The sequence below is a fragment of the Embiotoca jacksoni genome, unplaced genomic scaffold, assembly GCF_022577435.1.
Source record: "Embiotoca jacksoni isolate LCO1_2020_lvr unplaced genomic scaffold, fEmbJac1.0.p SCAF_4, whole genome shotgun sequence".
NCBI lineage: Eukaryota > Metazoa > Chordata > Actinopteri > Embiotocidae > Embiotoca > Embiotoca jacksoni.
The window spans coordinates 18,709,323-18,728,997 of record NW_027185392.1 but is presented as its reverse complement, the minus strand read 5'-3'; the positions used below and the strand labels follow the sequence as shown (position 1 = coordinate 18,728,997).

The following is a 19,675-nucleotide window of genomic DNA, read 5'->3' as shown; positions in this document are numbered from 1 at the left end:
CACTGCAGCTTCATAGCAGCTGGTGAAAAACTTGAAATGACTGACAATAAATCCTCGTAATATTTCAGTAATAAAATTAGCAAAACAAATGACATCAATTGGGATTAAAATTACGTTCACGTAATATGATATGAAACTGATCAAGCCACCATTACTGCCCCTGCAGCAGCTACTGCCTGATGAACCGTACTTGCTCACTAATTTATTCACCACTGAAGTTAGACCTTCCACAACTCTATTTTTGTATGATGAAATATTAACATAGAGAACACCATGATCAGTTAAGTTTGTCGTCTCTTTATTAAAATCTAAAACTATTTCATTTTAAAATCCAGGCCAGTTTCTCTTTTTAATAATTAATAATAAACTGTTGGAAGTGCCACCATCAGGATGGGAACATTAACAAATGTTGATACAACGTCAAATTATGTGTGTTACCAAATAGTTCTGTTAAACATTAAAACACACACACACACACACACACACACACACAAAATCTAAACATGACACTTAGACACTATACAGTTAATTCAGCAAGAAATATTAAAAACATGTACAAATGTAGGTCCAATGTGGACCACTTCCTGCATCCCCCCCCCCCCCAAAAAAAAAAAAAAAAAAAATCACAAACAGCCAAGTCAACCAAATACCAATGAAACATCACATAAAATTTCAAACGTTCTCTTCACATTCATAACTGGTAGAAAACTAAAATATCCACCGAAAGACTAGAACATGATTTTCTTGCGATGCGCCTTCAGCGAGAAAAATCTATTAAATCATAGAGAGGGTAAGATGAAGAGCTCATAAAAGTGTTTTGCATGTACTGTGTAGGTTTTGACAGCTTAATTAAATAATGAATACATATTTGTATTCGCCAGTAATTTACAAGAAAAAAAAAAGGGCTGAGATTTGTAGAAATTCTGAAAAAAAATTTAAAAAATGCATCATTTTGTGTAGCAGACATTTCATGTGGTTTTTTTTTTTTTTCTGCCATCTCATGACCTCCGGGTGGGAACTGCTTGACAAAAAAAAAAAAAAAAAAAAAAAAAAAAAGGGGGCCATTACACAAAATAATGATCTGTTGATGCTCTGAACACACAAGTAAACAACAAGAGGAAGGTCGGGCAGCGACCCTGAAGTTACAGACACACTTTGGTCACAAGTGGTTTGTAGTCTGGACCAGAACATGACCGGAGAGCAAGAGACAGCTGTCGGACCTCTGCAGAGAGTCTTGTTCTTTAACTCCTATTAGCATCAGTGTTAACCAACATTTCAATAAATTGCACAAGTAAGAAGATGTAAAGAGACAGCAAGTGTGTATGTGTGAGCATTAAGTAGACAGATTAAGACTAGAAGGGGATTAAAACTAACAACCGGAGCACTGAACCCAATCACATCACGGGTGGTGAGTCATTAACCCCTCAACATCATCATCGTGTGTGTGTGTGTGTGTGTGTGTGTGTGTGTGTGTGTGTGTGTGTGTGTGTGTGTTACACCAGCAGGCAGGCAGGGGTAGCGTCAGATCTTGAGTGACGGCGTCGACAGAGGGAAGGGCTTTTTTTTTTTTTTTTTTTTTTTTTTTTTCTTTAAGAAGCGCTGAGGATGACAGATCTCACACGCTACACACAAAAAACACACAATATCTCATGTTATCCCGTGAATCACCGGCTGAGCACACTGACGTTAAGCAGCAGAAATATCAAAGACAGGAAACAGCGACGTGTGTGTGTGTGTGTGTGTGTGTGTGTGTGTGTGTGTGTGTGTGTGTGTGTGTGTGTGTGTGTGTGTGTGTGTGTGTGTATTTTCTGCCGAGCATCATCTGTCCTTCTTGCTTCCCCAGCCGAACAGTTTGGACATCGGAGACTTTTTCTTTGGTTTGTCCTTCTTAATGTCTAACAGAGAGAGAGAGAGAGAGAAACACTCATATTTCTTTATGTCTGCAGACTTAAACAAAACAAAGTAACACCAATTGAACATTTACAAAAGACCTGTGATTTTCCCCTTAAAAGTTATGCTAACTGATGACTCTGTGTTCACAGCTGATGGTTCTTGATTAAGAGGCACGATGAAGGTTTACTTCACTCACTCACGTTTAGTTTCAATGATGCGTTCTTATTTAGAAAATCACTGCTTTACAATCAGTACTCAGTCTATACCACCGTAGGAAAGGTTTTTACATTTTAACTTAACAGTTTAGCAAGCTGGCATGTGGATAACATTATGGAGGAACTGCGAAGGCATAATGTCAGAGGGGGAAGTTGAGTCCATTGGGAAGATCAACATTTTCCTCTTATGTATTATCAAATTACAAAGAAAAACTCTAAACGATTATAATTACAATACATTAACTTGTTATCTGAAGAAAATTTAACTTCCAGAAAACATCAGCAAACATGTCACGACTCAGAAAATGATGAGATCGTGACCACCACAAGAGGTCGCTGTTCATAGCGTCTTCTCGTAAACACTGTAAACACCATCCTATTTTAAGATAACATTACTCCTGGCTAATCCAGAAATGGGGAAAGGTGGTGCATGGATGGAGCTGAGGCGGCATGAATGAAGCCTGGTTGCTAAAAACCTGCAGGCAGCCAATTGTTACTGCACCCACCTGTCACTCAAAGCAAGCTCTTCCATAATGATGCATAACTTTAAGCATTAGTACAATTTAAATGGTTGAGTTATATCAAAATTTACTTCCTGAGCAGTTGTCATGAACAGGGAGAGCAGCTTTCAGGACCAGAACAGTTTTTTACACCAGGCTGTAAAGGTGTTCATTTTTTACTGTGAAGTTGGGGTCTTTAACATGAGGCTCTATGGGGACTGATTAGGTTTTAGAGCCAGACACAAGTGGCCATTCAAAGGAACTGCAGTTTTTGGTAGCTCCACACTGGCTTCATTTTTCAGCTCCAGAGGTTGCTGCTTGACAGCGACCCTTTTTGAGATGTCTTGACACCTACCAGCCAATCAAAAAAGGAAATGTTCTGTGGCCTCGATCTCAAAGAGGATGTGTATCCTGAAAAATCTATTCTGTACTATGTGACAACGTGTGTAAACTAACACATGACTGCACTCAGACTGAGAGTGAACTGTGAAACTTTGGCATTAACTTTATGAATACATTAAATTGAAATGGCTGGTCTTTAGCCCACGGTCGGCATTCACTCGCTGTAACATAACGACCTTTTCACTGAAGTTCAATAAATCTGCTCAATTTCAGCCCTGCTTTCCAGTCATGAATTGCAAATGAAGCCGGCTTTAACTCTGTTCTATCAAAGGGTCAAATTAACTGGCTGCATTATCCATTTGTCTAACGGGAACGCTGCTGACAAAAAAAAAAGAAAGAGGGGGAGCATTTTGTTTGATGCATTTTCCATTAGCAGTCATTAGATCAAATGAGATGAAAACATCGCCTAGTGGCACCCTTAAAAAAAAGAGTTTTCTCTCTCTCACACACACACACACACACACACACACACACACACACACACACACAGAGAGAGAGAGAGAAACACACATCCATAAACCACAGAGAGAATTCTATCTACTTCAATTATAGGTGTCCATGATGGAAATCCTTAATTGGATAATTTATAAGGCAACTAAGTTGTAGTGACACAGAGGTTGTGATAACTAATGAATCGAGCGGGGTGGGTGGGGGCCAGGGTGGGTGGGTGGGTGGGGGGGGGGGGGGGTTTGGACATACTCACTCAAATTCATCATCATTTTGTCCAGCTCCTCGTCCTCCTCTTCCTCCCTGAGAAGATGAAGCGAGAAGGAACAAAAAGCAAACAGATCATCAACAGTGCTTCCCTGTGTGAGCGTGCACTGCATACACACTGTATTCATACATTCAGCGATACTGGAAGTACTACGATGGTGACGCACCCAAGTCAACTGGATAGAAAAGAAACGATGACAATGATGCTCTACATCTTGGTAAATTGTTTCTGTAGTCATTGTTTAACATTTAGTTTATGAAATATTGACCATCACAATCTCCCAGAGCACAAAGTGACACCTTCAAATAACATGTTTTGTCTAACAATCAGTCCAAAATCCACAGAAAAATCCCAATTCTCTAATTTGAGAAGCTGTTAACAGTGAATATTTTGTACATTTGCTCAAAACACAACATTAGTTCTACAAATTACATTACATTTCATTTAGCTGACACTTTTATCCAAAGCGACTTACAATAAGTGGATTTCAACCATGAGGGTATAAAACCCAGAACAACAAGAATCAAGAAAGTACAATTTTCTTCAAGAAAGCCAAATCATTTTTTATCAACTAGCCTTAGAATTACTATAAGGTCAATGTGCTGACACTTTACATCCACATCAGCTGCAAAGGACTGAAACTGTAGTAATTTTTTAAACATTAGTATTGGACAAATATAAATAAACTTCATCAAAACTGTTATAGTCACTAGTTGGACTTTAATCCTTTGTAGTCAATGACAGGGCTGCCTCGATCGTGAAGATTTAGTTGACAATTAATTCCCATCTAACATTGTGTCTTTTTCTGTTCATTTCATGCCACTGGTGCCACTTTTATAGTACAAGATAAATCACAGTTCAATAATCCACCTTATCAAGGAGAAGAAGAGCCATTTATTGGCACTGAATATTGAAATCTATAAGTTAAAATTTCAATTTGCCCTTGAACAGGGAAGATATGACATAAATAACAACTTTATTATAAAAAAGTATTACTGAAATGAACAAAATAACATCTGACAACGACAGGTACCAATGATTAAAAAGAAAAAGAAAAAGTACTACTTCTTTACTCCAGCATTTTTCACTTCTTGCTTATTTTTGGGGATTTTTACTTGTGCTGAAGTCATGTGACCAACATGACCTGTTTGGCTTTTAAAAAAATCTTGGTTTAGAATCAGTCTTAAAACTGTGAACCGTGTATAATAAGAGCTCAAGTTTTATACTGTTCATCCAATATGGAGCTACATTATAAACCCTGACACCAAAACCGTTATACTTAAACTCACTGTCTCTTGTTATCTGTCTAGAAACACACCTGAGTCTGTCCTCGTCCAGCCCCTCCACAATGGCGTTTCTGTCATTGACGATCTCCATCAGTTTCTCCATCAGCTGCTGTTCTCTCTTTCTGTCCCTGGTCGTCTTCAAATGTTCTGCACACACAAACATATTTTAGTCACAGACATGTGCTCCGCTTCTGTCGTGGACCGAGTTCACTCTCCTCCCCTGCAGCCCTCACCTGATTTTTCCATCAGTGTCCTGAGCTCCTGCTCTACACTGGGCTGCTGTTCCTCCAGGTCCTGGGTTTTTCCACTACACACAACAAAACAGACAAACAGAAAAATGTTCCATTGTATACCAAGTGGAGTATGTTTCTAGTCCCCGGTTTGTTATTTGGATTTCAGGATATTAAAAAGTCAAATTTGGTGGAAAGTTAAGTAAAACAATTTTTTTTCTGGATTCAGTGATCCAACTTTCAGCCATAATCATGTTGGGGAGGGAAATATGTCTACAAGGAGGATCTCTTAGTCGATGTTTCAACCCGTCCTCACAATGTTTGGTCATCAACTTTTCTGTTTGTGATATTTCACACTGTTGGCCAGAGAGTATGGTGAAAATACAACCAAATGTGCAGTTTTACAAAATCTCATACCACGTGCGTCTCTCAATTGTATCCGTATGTAAGTTGTATTTCTCTGTTTGTCACTATGAGCAACCCCTTTAACACTATGGGCCTGATTTACTAAGATATCAAATAAAGGGTGAGAAATTGCGTGTTTATTCCAAAAGTTTGCACATTCATTTTGCACCCGTTTTGCGGGTGATTTACTAAGAGTAATTGATTCTTTGATATCAGGTGCAAATCTCTTTATTTAAATGAGTTATTTGCATGTGTTAAAGTGATTCTGGTTGTTCTAACAGAACGACCACAGAAGCAAAAGCAAAAGTAAATCTAATCCCATTGAAAGTAATAAATATGAATATAACAAGAACAAAACTCTACATAGGAGATTATCAGTGAGGAAGTCAAGGCCATGGCAATAACAAAAAGAGAAATAGATGAAATTATGAGAAGATGGCAAGATATTAGGCGGAAAAAACTTAAAATAATAATGGCTCGTAATAAAATGTCGGCAAATAAAAGAGGAGGGCCGGTGGTTGAGATGCTTCTAAAACACCGATCAGCAGGTCTTTCTGTAATAAGCAGGTGACTTTTCATTCAGTGCCTCGCGAATGTAAGGGAACCTTATGTAGGCCTACATGTAGGGTAAATTCTGCGGGACACATTCAGTTCCTGTGACAGCACACCTGAATAACGGGACTGATGGGATATCCAAGCAGCGATACGCTGGAACGACCCAGAGGCAGGAAAATGCTGAGTCGTAAGAAGTTTTGACATCGCTGGTATTTCATGGCTCCTCCTTGTTGTTGGCTTTAAATCATCATTCAGTTCATTCAATGACTCAGAAATATTATCACTGGAAAGACAATATGTCTCAATAATTCATGCTTCTGGCATCAAAAATCTTTACCCAGGTGTAAAACCACGCGTATTCTTTGGTTTCTCTGCGTCTCCTTCTCACCACAATAAGAGCAGCCGTCTCTCCAGATGTGATTCTGATTAATACGTTCCTTTCAGTCGTACTAAAATAAACACGCAATCAATTCTCCTATTTCTACCTTGAGGTTTAGTAAATATTCTATTCTATTTGCATTTCCCCTCTCAGTATTTTGCACGTTCAAGTAGAAACGCCCAATATTACATATGCATGCAGGCAAACACGCAAAATGTGTTAAATTGCACATTTGGAAGACGCAATCTTCACTGCACATCGTTAGTAGATCAGCTTGGACATTTTTTTGCCGGTGTTGTGGAGTTTGCACGTGATTTTACACGCAAACCTTTAGTAAATCAGCCCCAATATGTAGTCATTGTATCCTTTATTAACGTAGAAACATTGATTAGAGCAGTTAAATCTTTCTACTTTAACTGCTGTTTAGTTATTAACCAAAAATTGTCCAACATCTCTACGCGTCTCTAATATTTATCAAAGACTCATTGCAGTGTTTGTGCTGTCTTAAGCAGCATCCTGCTTCATGCTTCTGTTGGCTCCCAGCAGCCGGTGGGAGGTGAGCTGCCTTGTTCCAGGACGTCCTGCTGAGGGACGGAGGAGGGAGGACACTGGGAATTCAAACTGTCAACCTTCTGGCCACAAGTCTGTTTCACTAATCACTAAATAGTGGCATGCCCCTTTTCTAAGTGTGTTCATGTGTGTGTGTGTGTGTGTGTGTGTGCGTGCGTGTGCGTGTGTGTGTGTGCGTGTGCGTGTGTGTGTGTGTATACACTCACATGTAGACCAGTTCAGACTCCCGGCGCATGGACACCTGCTTGTTCCTGATCAAGTTGAACCACTCATCCATGAGAGAGTCGTCGTCACCCTCTGACACACAAACATACACAGCGTTAGTCCAAGGTACACCCCTTCTTCTACATCTGCCTTTTGTTTTTCACACAACCCGCCGATGGAGGAGGACGATCGTCCATTATGTGCATTTTTTTATCTCACCTTCCTCGCTGCTGCGCAGCTTCTTCTCCAGCTCCACTCCTCTCTTCTCCATCTCGTTCAAATTATCTTCGATCTCCTGAAGCTCCTTTATGATGTCGTCTTTGGGAATGTAGTCTGGCTTCGTCTACAGGTGTGACACACAAACACGGGCATACTGCATTAAATGGAAGATGTGAACCAAAACATATAACAACACTGTAATAACTCAGGGATCTCAGTGCTGTAATTAAATGACATCCTATTTAGTGTGCACCAAAACTTTATATCATAATTTATTAGATTGTAATATTAATTAAATAAATGTTATTTATATAGCGCCAAATCCCAACACAGGTTATTTCATGGCACTTAACACATTAAAGTCCTTACAGCAGAACTTTACAGCATTAAACAGAGGAACCCAATAATTCAGTAATTCCCACATGTTATTAAAAATAAAAGCGAATACTTGACACCGACCGATACGGGACTTCTGGGGGCCGATACAGATATTAGGGAGTAAAAAAAACTCCAATAGAAATATTGGCCAACAAAGATATTTACAGTTTATTGTCCACACCAACATCAGTGAACACCGAGGACTTGATCGTTATGAATAACTACAAAGTGTTTTTTTTTTCTGCAGTATTGCCCAACATATCTGATATATCTGTGAAAGGCCAATATCGTCCAATAAAATCATCTGGCCAATATAAAATGGAGTGTGCAGTATTTAGTGTAGCGCATTAATAATTAACACTGTTTTGCTCAAGGTTTCATCTTCTAAATCATCCTTGTTCTAAAAAGCGAGTCTGTTTAAAAAAGTCACATTTTGAAGAAAACATATTTTCTGAGGTTGAATACCTTGGAAATCTTTGGGTCCGACTTGGTACCATTTGAAGTTTGTTCTTTCTGGCCATTTTGAAATCCTAAAAAAGTAAGAGATAAAATGAAGAAAATTATTTTGTAAAGCATGTTGAGAATAAAGATGAGAAGGAAACGGAAACCCTGAGAGGTATGATTAACAGTGAACTGTGAGGAAGATAATTTGGTATAGAAACATATGTCATGTCCACAATGAAAGACAGAAGAACGAGGAAGAGATGAAGCGTACGAGTATTCCTCCGTCACTGTTTGACTATCTCACATTGAAATGTGTTGAAGCACAGTTGACCATGTTCTTACCCTTTGGTGCTGGTGGAGTGACAGAAATGCTCGGGCCGGGCAGAGAAGAAGAAGGGGAGGAAGGCCCAACAGAAAGCTCTGAAGCCTTTCCAGCTCCATTAGACCACGGTTTAGTGGAGGACTGTGAAGGCGCAGCAGGTCTGTGGATGGATGAAGGATGAACAGACGAAGAGAAAGCGAGAGAATCGAATTAACGTCAATTTATCTTCTCCTACAAGTAGTCCCTTCTCCGCCTTGCTACAGTCCTTAGTTGTGATTCATGAGAGCGAGAGGAAAGGTCATGTGGGGAGAGGAACTCTGAGCACCGAGCATATGTTGCACCACGGAGGACACTACTCAGTCCTGACACCATTTGGGGCTCGCATGCATGTGGCGGAAGAGCAGAGACTGAAAGCTCCGACTACAAATGATGGCTGGGCCATTTGGAGGAGCAGCAGGGACGGGCGTCATGTGGGAGGAACGCTTGGAGAAATGGATGAAAGACTGGATCACAGGATGGATGGATGGACGGGACATCAGGAGGGAACAACGGAGCTCATACAGTTAATGCTTCATGATGTCGATATGCTGCGAGCCCACTTACGTACAGATACTGCCTGTTGTTATGAAATTTGAAACAGGAGCCATTAAGAGATAGCAATTACCTAGAAACATATAAAAAAAATTAAAAAATTTAAAAAATTTAAAAAAAGTGACAACACAGAATAAATGAAGTCAATAAAACAGATCTCACTTTGTTCCTTCGGAGACCGGCTTGAGCATCGACCTCCAGTCCGCAGGAGACTTGTTTTCTGATACCGCTAAGAAGAAAGAAGTCAAACTTTAGTGTTTTTCACTTCCTGGTTCACTTCTTTAATCACATTCGTGGACCGTCTAATATTCAATGTCATTTCCCCTTTTTTTCTTTTGTTATATTGAGGTGGAAGTTTCCACCAACACAGAGGTCAACCACACAAGGGGCAGAACATTATTAAAAGGGTGTATTAACTTCAACCTGGAAGTACTTCCTAGATCAGAAGTCTTGAATTACTTCACAATAAAATAAAACAGTCATGACAAATAGAGTCGCGTTGTAAAAATAAATAAAACAGAGATAAATCAAAAGAATACTAGTCGCAGAAAACACTTGAAAGCAGCTCAGGATCGTGCATGTAATACACCTGGCTGTCTACTAGAGGACACCGTGTCAGCGTCATGTTTGCCTTGCCTAGGCAGGAGTAGTACACATGTTGGACCAGGGTCGCGGAGGGAGGTTGTGTAATGAAGTACAAAGAGTGATAAAGTCTGCGTAGGGCGGAGATTGTGGGTGGTTGGATGGGACAAACACTTTCACCCAGACGATCGGTAAAACTCAACCTGGATTTCTTTTAGGGAACTTACATACATAACATGTTTAACTTGTAACATAGATTTAATAAATCGATAACGAACGCAACCTCACTTACGTAAAATAACTTATTTTAACCCAATCCATGATCTTCTTCTAAACCTAACCATGTGGGTTTTAGTGCCTAAACAAAAGCCACCTTGCGTGGCACGGCCTCCTCTGTTGACCGACGAGTGTATTACACAACTTAGTGTAATATCAGGTCGCTATGAGGGTGGTTCTTGAGTCTTTTTTTTAAAGGTATCTACAGTGTCCTGCCGTGTGTTTGATTCCAACAGAGACTCTAATGAAGTAGCTTGAAAATAATGGAGCTACTTTCTGCAGAAGTGGGAAGTAAAAGTAATGAGGAGACATTAAGAGTGCCATGTGTCAATGTGGCATCAGGAAAGCCTCTCCGTCATAGACACAACAGGACAGCTGGGCAGTCAGTGCTTTTACCAATGAAAAGATGTGTCTATAAATTTAAACTGTTTTTACATTGGTTTGGGTTTGATGAACTTCCACACTATCGATCATTCATAAAATCAGTTCTGGTGAACATTTCTTCTCTATTCTCTTGTTCTCTGTGATTTTAAACAGTGTTGCTCTTTCAGTGTAAAACCAATGGAGCCAGCGCTTAACGCAAAAGCAGATTAATTGGTGCCGTGTTGCAATTAGTTTGCAGATTCTTTTTTCCACTGAACATTTTATTTTGCTGAATTCCCTGCCGATTTAAGTTGGGTTTATTTTGTTAAATTTCTATCTTTATGTTTGCCTTATATGTTCTATATATATTTATTATTATTATTATTATTATTATTATTATTATTGTCTTGTAACTATTAACTAAATTAACTAAAGCAGTGATCCAGGACCTGTGCAGAGTGCAGGTGCAGTGTGTAACAGTTATAAAAGTAAGCGGTTATTGTGGATTTTATTTGTTTTTTCTTTGATCGTCTTGTGAAATCAATATCATATAATTTTGTCAACATTACTTTACACGTGTAAAGAGGTTTTTTGTTGCTTTGGAAATCAATTTTAGTTATGCAATACAGGGATTTTGCCTGCACCTGCCAATATAGTAGAAAGCCCAAAAACAAAGCGCCGCCAGCATACATACAACACATCCCACTTTTGTCACACACATACCCGCGTTTCTCTATTTTTAACATTGTAACAACCTGATAGCCTTTGTGCTGTTTCACACATCAAACTCTATTTACTCAGTCTGATTATTGTTTAGGCTACAATCTTACCAACTGGATTAATCATGAACAGCTGGGACACGATTCTTGAGGGAAACCCTGCATACCAAAACAACACAACCCGTCTACGCACAGTTGAGAAGTGTGTCAGTTTAACCTGAGGTGTTGGGTGATTGACTCCTCGGCTTCGAGGCTCCTCTGTCTGGAGTCCTGGCGCCGAGTCCGGTCCTGGCGGCCGGGCTCGGCGCAGAGCTCGGGAGGTCCGGAGCCTGCAGGTCAGCGAGGATGGACGGGTCTGCTTTCAGCCTCACCCTCCCTCTGACACTCTGCGTCTCCCTCTTCGGCGTCTCCACTTGGGACTGAGGTCTGAATAAAAGTGAGGAACTTATATTAAATACCACTTTTCACCAATAGAGGTCAGACCAAAGCAGGAAGTAAAGTTTATTCATTTGCTGTTGTGCATGAGATTCCTTACTTGTCAGTTTTCTTGAGCGCTACAGTCGTCCACGATGGCTTGCTGTTGTTATTGTTGTTCTCCTCTGACAGTTTCTTGGAGATGAAGGACGCTGCTGATGCTTTTGTCTTCACACCTTCACCATCTTCCTGTTTTGACTTCACCTTCCCGGCCGTGCCAGTTGCTTTAGCTGCATCTCCACCCTTATCTCCACCCTTATCTCCACCCTTATCCAAGCTCTCATTTGCCTCTTTTCTTCCAATAGCACCGATGTTTACGACCACAGCAACAGCCTGACCCGCTGTGGCCCCCTGTGCCTTACCACTCACACTCTGACCTTTATTTATATCAAGGGTGACGCTGGTAGTCTTTTTCTCTTCACAGTGAGCCGTGCTATCTGACTGGGAGAAGCTGAGCTTGGACTGTAGCGTCTTGGCCGCAGCGGTTGAGGTACGAGGAGCAGCAGTGGGTCTGGTGCTGATAGGAGCGGTTGGTGTGGAGGTCGTCTCACGTGGAGCTGTGGGTTTGGAGACAGAAGTTGTCTGATGTTCTTTAGCGGCAGAGGAGAGAGCAGACGCAGGCGGGGAGGGAGAGGAAGTCGAAAAGCTGTTGGCGATGCTGGAAGGGTTGCTGTTTTTTTCTGCCTGCCATGTTGGTCTCACTTTGGAGGGTGTATGAGTACTGGTTTTACTGGAGCCTGACAGAGGAGTGAACGTGGAGACTTGGGTGTTAGAGGGGAAGTCCTGAAGAGGTGCACATGTGTTTGTAGATGATAGTAACCTGAAAGACAGAAAGGACAACACATATAGTTATAAAAAGGAAATTCTCCCGCAAACTGGCCATTCAGAGCTGCCATTACAGCCGTTTCAGCCTCTTCAGAGCTACGCTGCCATACAAGCTACAGAGAGAAATAGGATAGCTCAAAATTGAGTTAAAACCTGAATCTGACTTTTTAACATTTTACTTTTAGCATATGAACGTTATGATGCCATAACTGTGAAATTAAAGTTACTTTGACCACTTTTCCCTGTTTTTTGTATTTGAAAAATGTTGGTTCAACATCCTAAAAACTGTTAACCAAAACAAAAACAAAAAAATAAATAAAATAAAATATATATATATATATATATATATATATATATATATACATCAATCTTTTCTTTTATGAGAAAAAATTAACAACCGATAAACCACAGACTGTATATAAAAGTGGACGTAGCATCCAGGTCTGAAAAATGAGGCTGATGCAGAAGTGCATTAAGCTGCGATACCACCGAGTGCCGCAAGTGCCCAAAAAAGCCTCCGGCTCCATAGACTCCCATTCAACTTCTCTCATTAAATATAAAGTCAATACATGTTTGCCACAAGTCATAAATGTGTCATTTGCTAAAACCCTTTCTTAGTTTTCTGGTGGTTGGATCTGAAAATAATCCCGTCATTAATTAGAAATTAAGCATTACAAAGTCGTATGTTGAGGGTTTGTCTGTTTGATTGACAGGCCTGTGGTACAATCAGGTTTCCGCTATGGGTGGGCGGGTGTACTATCTTCGATTTCTGTTTGAAAAATTACTCAGAGGCTGGTCTATCTGTTGCACAACATGTTCCTATTGTCTCAGGCGAGATGTACTCATTTATCTGTTGCGCAACGTGGTTGTATAGTCTCAGTTACAACATCTCTGGACCTTTATCTTGTGACCTACAACCTCACTCAGTACTATCTACAAAATCAGATAGACAGAGGAAATGGGGGTGACTGTCAATTGTTTGTCACACTGTATAAAAGCTGAACTACGGAGGAGTGACGTTGAGCAATGCTGGACACCTTTCTTTGAGTGTACATGTTGCCGCTAACTAGGTCAGCAGAGTAGCAGTAAATGTGGCCTCTGCAGCCTCTAACGAGTGAAATTCATGTGACCTTAAAATGATTCATGGTGGTATAATGCTTTTTTAAATTTATCTAAACAAGTTTATCTTTGTTTTAACGCTGTAGAGGTCCAGATAAAGTCATTGAATAATAAACTGTACATAAATAGTAATTTACTAACTAATTAAATAACATTAGGCATAAATTATTCTTTGACATAGGTGATTAGGAAATAAAAACTGTAAATATTAAAACAGGATAAATGAACTGACGTATGCTACAGCATATGATAGGCACACAGTTAATGGAAAAAGTCATTAAATAAAGTCAACCCACTTTGAAATGTCTGAGGTTTGAAGACAGAATTAGAAAATCTAATTGTGATTTGCATTCATTTTCACTCTGAGTTTGCTCAACCAAAATTTTAATCCATATTCATTTAATCAAATTTTATTAGTCTTTTGCTATTCTGGTGGTGAACTCCAGGTTCACTGTGATTAAACTAAATTACACAAAGATTATCTTCGTCGCAGGCTCTTACTTTGCACAGTTCCTGTGGTAGAGTTTCCCCTCCACCAAATGTCGCTGCACCAGGTGAACGTGTTTGTTACAGGACACACATTTGTTACTCAGGGTGCCTGTCTGGTGGGATTTCTCAACCACAACATCCTAGAAGAGAGAGAAGAGAGGGGGGGAGAGGGGAACGTCATTCATGACAAGTAACAGGATGCAATATTGGCTTTTGTATATTTTGTAATAGCACTTTGTTCCGTCTATTGGCACAGACAGAGTGACACATCTTTATGGCTATTAAGGTCACCTGACGCGTAAACTTCCACATTTTTGATGAGTCAAGACAGAACCGAGACATTTTAGACTGTAGGAGCTTTTTTCCACCATCAAATGTAGTATGAGGTATTCAGGCAGCAAAGTTTACCTGCGTTGAGCTTCTGGTTTGTTTCGGGGAAGGAGAAGGCCTTGTGATGTTGGAGGAGCGAGGAGGACTGTTCTCTCTGGCGGGGTTGGAGGAGGGAAACACCTTAGACACCACCGGCTGGTTCTTCTTCCCAGACGGCTCCTCGGTTGGGCCCTCAGCTGGACGTTTTATGCCTCCCAGGCCGCCAACTGTGTCCAAAACACACACACACACACACACGCGCGCACACATGAGACGAGGGGAGCTGGACAAAAAGCAGAGACGGATGCAGTGAGACATTACTAATACTCACTCGGGGAGCGTCCGTGGAAGTAGTTGTAGTACTGTGAGACATATGTCAGGATACTGAGGCGGTCAGGAACCTTAAGAGCCACCATGTCTTCTGCATCCAGCAGCGCAGGAATTCCCAGTTCATCCTCTGCGACCTTGAACGCCTGCAAATAAAATCAACTTTATCCAATAAAACAGAAGACGTTCAGAGTAGATTTTCTTTTTAAATCCAGAGGAGCCCAATGTACCAATAAATCCTCCACCACGACAGACACGCGGCGTTTTTACAGGCTCCAGAGACGACCTCTGAGGCATTCTTTCTGAGTACGGCTGTCCCAGAGAAAGAATTATGTTAGATAATTAAAATAATAGCTCTTCTTTTAAAATTTAAGGAGTTTATCTTTTGCTTCTGGCAAGTGTTTTGCTAACCCTGAGCAAAAAAAATAAAAATGCAGATAAATGCTGGTATATTCTTTAAAGGAGCTTTAAAACTGTATTTAATTTCTTTTGTATCTACAGTATGAATGTTAGCATATTCTTTGCTCTTTAAAATTTAAGTTTTGTTGTCCTTGTCTTGTCCATCTTACATAAAAATGTAAGTGCTATCAGTATTGTTCAGTCAATAGTGAGTAGTGAGTCAGGAATTTCCAACCTAGACTCGCATTCACCAATTTCATGGAAGAAAAACAACAAGAAGAGGCATGCCAACGGGCACCAGAGGCAAAACTTAATCAGTATTCAGATAACTGAGGGAGTCATAACAACACCGTTTACTTTTCTGTTCCCTGCAACACTTCAAGTCTGTTGCAGTTTATTGTTGTTTGATTAACCAACCTGCTGTTTCAGTTGAAATCCAAAATAGTGTCATGTAAATATTGCAAATTTTAGCTTTTTAGTTTAATAAGATGTTGATCTTCAGTCAATCACAGAGCTGATAGTCTGATAATGAGGCTCCAGGGAGAAAATTAAAGTTAAAAAAAAACATGTAGCAAAGCAGCCAAAATCAAAGTGCCCAGATTTAAACACTCTGAACTTTTCAAATTTACCCAACATCACATGGTGCTGATGCGACATCCAGAGTCGACACATGTAAAAACAATTCACAGCTTCCAGACACTTTTGTTATCTATAGATTCATCATTTTTGGACTTCATTTATCATTTACTCTAAAGTTTTTAATAAAAAGGTGACAACCTCAGTTCAAATGTTTCATCTGACCTACAGTTGAAAACCGGAAGCTTTCTAATTAGACAACACAATGTTAACTCAAGCTAAATAATCATGAATATGGATGAAGTATCGGTATGAAGTGTGAAATCTTCCGTGACCAGATCACTTAATCTAATCAAAACTTTTTTGAACGACTGTCACAAAGTTGCATCACTGTCCGTATAATAATAGTTTTAAAGCAGAAAATTCAGAAGCGAGTATTTCGCATTTTCATGTCGTTTATTTGTCACATTGTGTGTTTAGGCCTTTCAGGGGGCAAAAGTTAAATCTAAAAAAAATCAACAATATCCACCTGCAGTGAGATGAAAGGTCATGAGACCATTAAAGTCAGTAGGATTCATCCTGTGTGGAGATGTAGAGCCATAAAGGATGGAGGGTCCGAATTAAGAGAGCTACTCTACTAAAAGCCTGTGTGCATTCAGGAAATACAACAAAAAAAAAAATCTGAAACATTAAGGGGTCAGACTGCAGGGTGTAAACACGTCTCACCAGCTTGTTGTTCTCGTAGACATTTTCTTTCCTCAGAGAATCAAAATGGCTGCAAAAGAGAAAGAAAAAAAAAAACCATGAGCAACAAAATGATCAAACTTCTTCTCTGTCATTTGTTTACAATCAGCACAGACTGAACATGTGTTGTTTAATCATGCTTAGCTTCCTCACTTCAGCATAGAGTGTGACAGATGAGCTCTGTGACAGATGAGTCACTGATCCCACTGGTCCAAAAGTGAAACTAACACAAAGCTCAGTCTGAATTCATCACAGTTTCTATATTAAGCAAACTGGAGCGAAGCCATTAACCAGTGTTTAGAGTCCGATCCCGTGTAAACATGAAATGTGTCGCCATTCTGGTCCGGCTGAGAGGAAGAAGTGGAGTGGAGAGAAGCGGAGCAGCCGCGTCTCTTCTTGAAATGACATTTGTGTCTGTCTGATGACCTCTCTGGAACAAAACCAGGCATCTGTATGTGAAACTGACCAAAGTTCAGTTCTCGAGATGATGAGTAAAAGCTTTGGAATATCTCAAAAATGAATCCACGGCCCAACATGGACCGACCAACCTGTGCCAAGTGATATTAACCTTTGTTCCCTGGTGGAAACTCCCCTCCTCTTATCAAAACAAAAAATCCAGATCTTTTCCTTTTTAACACAACAACACTAGTTCCTGCCTGTGAAATGTGAAGCATCTGCTGACACAATTTGAGTTAGTTTTATGTTATTATCAACTAAATATCGGAGTCTTTGACGGTTCGTCAGACAAAACCAATTAAAAAGTCAATGTCAACACTTCGCTGTGAGCTACCAGCGTTATTTGATTTTTAAATGTTTTGACATTTTAAAGACTAAACAGTCAATTGCATTATCAAAAAAAGAAAAGTTTGAGCAGTAATGAAAATAATTACTGGCTGTAGCCCTAAACTGGATGAGTTTGCAGGACACTAACTTAACCCACTTCAGTTTTATTTAAGTTATTGACATTTTTACGTTTTCCTCACAAAGCTGTTAGATTTTTGTTTTTATTTTGCTTGACACCAATTTTTCTCAATATATATGACTAATAATTAAATATGCAAGATTAATAGCTATCATAGAAACAAATAATGCTGGATTACATTCAGACTTGATTCATCTGCTTTGGTATCCTGAATGTTTCAGTATCGCTCTTGAATTTAAGTGTAACCTGTTTTTTGTTTTGTTTTTTTTTACTCGACTTTAATCTTTAGATCTGAGCGAAGCCGTGTCAGTATTTTTTACTCAGTCACTCTTCCTGTTACTCTTCGAGAGGAGACAGAGTGGGTCTGCCCTTAGCTCTACGCCAGCCTCCCTCAAACACACGGGTCAACCTCACCAAGGATGTTACAAATGGTGTCATTACCAAAACAAAACAAAAAGAGCCTCGTGCCAGCACTGGAGAGCAAAAACAAAATTCACCAAAATTCCAGCCCCGAAGACCAGAAAGGTCTCCTCATCATCAGGGCAACAGGTCAGATTCACCTGACCCCTGACTGACCCCTACCCGACTCACATTACTTCCAGAGTTTGCTGGTGAGCTCGATGAACTCTACATCATCGAGCTGCTTAGACGTCCGGGGATCAGAAGGGAAGAACTTGTGTGTAAAGTCTGTTTCAGAGGCAGCGGAAAGGAGCAGTCAACAGCTGTGGATGAGGAGTCAAGAACTTGGCACTGGGCATCGAGAGACTCATCAACAGGCCTGGAGGACACCGTCTGTCTTTCTGATGCCCAACAAGCTGCTGTGAAGCTCTCCAGGGATGTTGTGCTCTCTCGACAACTCTTCTCTGTCCTTCTACCTCCACAATTGTAACCCTTCACACTAATGTCAACAAGATGTAGTCATGTGTTTTCAAAAGTGAATACTGGGTGCAGATTTTCAAATTACTCCTGTAAATTTCTACATGGTTTTCAGAGTAAAATATTCTGTTTCATCCATTATTTGCTATCTGTTGGCTCTTTGATCTCAGTAGATTTTCTTCAAGTATGAGTTCAGGTCTTTATGAGACAGCTTTCAAGTCTTCACTTGCAAAAGCAAAATAGTTGCAGCAGATTTGGAGCTGATTTGCAGCAAACAATGGACTTTGCCAAAACATGTTGCCACGAGAGTTGGCCAAAGTTGGCTGCAACTGGTAAACATGGTCTGGTGGTTTACCACAAATCCCCCAGAAGTTTTCTACAAACCTAATTTGCATATGAAAAGATGAGCTAATGCCTCAAATATGCAGCAACATGGGCAATCAAGGTTAACCACAACGGTTTGCCTGAAACCTAAAATTCCTGAGAGGGTGTAATTTTGTTTAATTCTGACTTCTTGATTATCGCTGCAGTGTATCAGGCACAGAGATGAATAAAATGTCCAATCACATTATTGATATGCTGCTCAGAGGAATAAAATCCAGTCTAATTGTATAATGCGGTCTCCAACACCCCCAAAATGGTAAGTGTCCCTCCGTGAAGACCACCTGGGGTCCAGTGTGATGGTTGCACATGGGCCCCTTTGGTCCCTGAGCTCCACGGAGTCCACAGCTGAGCTCCTTCTCCTGTTTTTCCTGCAGACCTGTGAGGTTTGTTTTCCTTCACATTAAAAGTACTAAAAACTTACTGTAAAGCTGCAAAGTAAAACACGGAACTCTTGTCTTCTCTGTACATGTTGTAAACAGCCAGACTACACGCAGCTTAATAAAACATGCGGTTTAACATCGGACAGTCCAAACTTCGCTCAATTCCTGCTTTGTTGTCGAGCCGTCAGCGCCACTTACATGAGTTCGGGTCTGTGTTTGTGGATGAGGGCGCAGAAAGCCAGGCCGTCCCTGAACGACGTGGTCATGTTGGTGATGGATACATCCCGGTAGCCCTCGCACCGGACCCGGCACCACTGCTGCAGAGCCTTCACCGCCGACATCCCCGGAGCTCAGAGCCCGGACTGATCCGTGCGAGAGAGCAGCAGCAGCAGCGCCGCGGTGGTACGCACGGAGCTTCCTCTCCCCCCTCCTGCTCCTCCCTCCCTCCACAGACAAACTCCAGAAACTTTCCGCAGGACGCAGGATCGGTTCCAAGTACACGAGAGGCAGCAGGAGTGTGCTTGCGGGAATCACCTTCCGAGT

The 19,675-nt window shown here is 40.6% G+C and overlaps 1 protein-coding gene across 1 annotated transcript; it reads right to left on the bottom strand.

Moving 5' to 3' along the window:
• micall2b (mical-like 2b) lies at window positions 1-19,675 on the bottom strand. The gene is made up of 16 exons (XM_069167918.1): window positions 19,331-19,675; window positions 16,553-16,601; window positions 14,856-14,997; window positions 14,564-14,751; window positions 14,168-14,295; window positions 11,784-12,542; window positions 11,466-11,674; window positions 9,471-9,537; window positions 8,738-8,877; window positions 8,417-8,481; window positions 7,574-7,697; window positions 7,357-7,447; window positions 5,245-5,318; window positions 5,044-5,158; window positions 3,714-3,760; window positions 1-1,895 (listed from the first exon to the last, which is right to left on the bottom strand). Exons 1-16 carry the CDS (start codon window positions 19,471-19,473, stop codon window positions 1,819-1,821), a joined length of 2,418 nt encoding a protein of 805 aa, XP_069024019.1. The 5' UTR covers window positions 19,474-19,675; the 3' UTR covers window positions 1-1,818.

Excerpts from the sequence above, each read along its gene's own strand:
- micall2b (XM_069167918.1), bottom strand. The coding sequence starts at position 19,473 with ATGTCGGCGGTGAAGGCTCTGCAGCAGTGGTGCCGGGTCCGGTGCGAG. Across the intron at positions 8,878-9,470 it reads CCGGTCTCCGAAGGAACAAA|ACCTGCTGCGCCTTCACAGT; the intron begins GTGAGATCTGTT and ends ATCCATCCACAG. Across the intron at positions 1,896-3,713 it reads CAAAATGATGATGAATTTGA|ACATTAAGAAGGACAAACCA; the intron begins GTGAGTATGTCC and ends TCTCTCTGTTAG.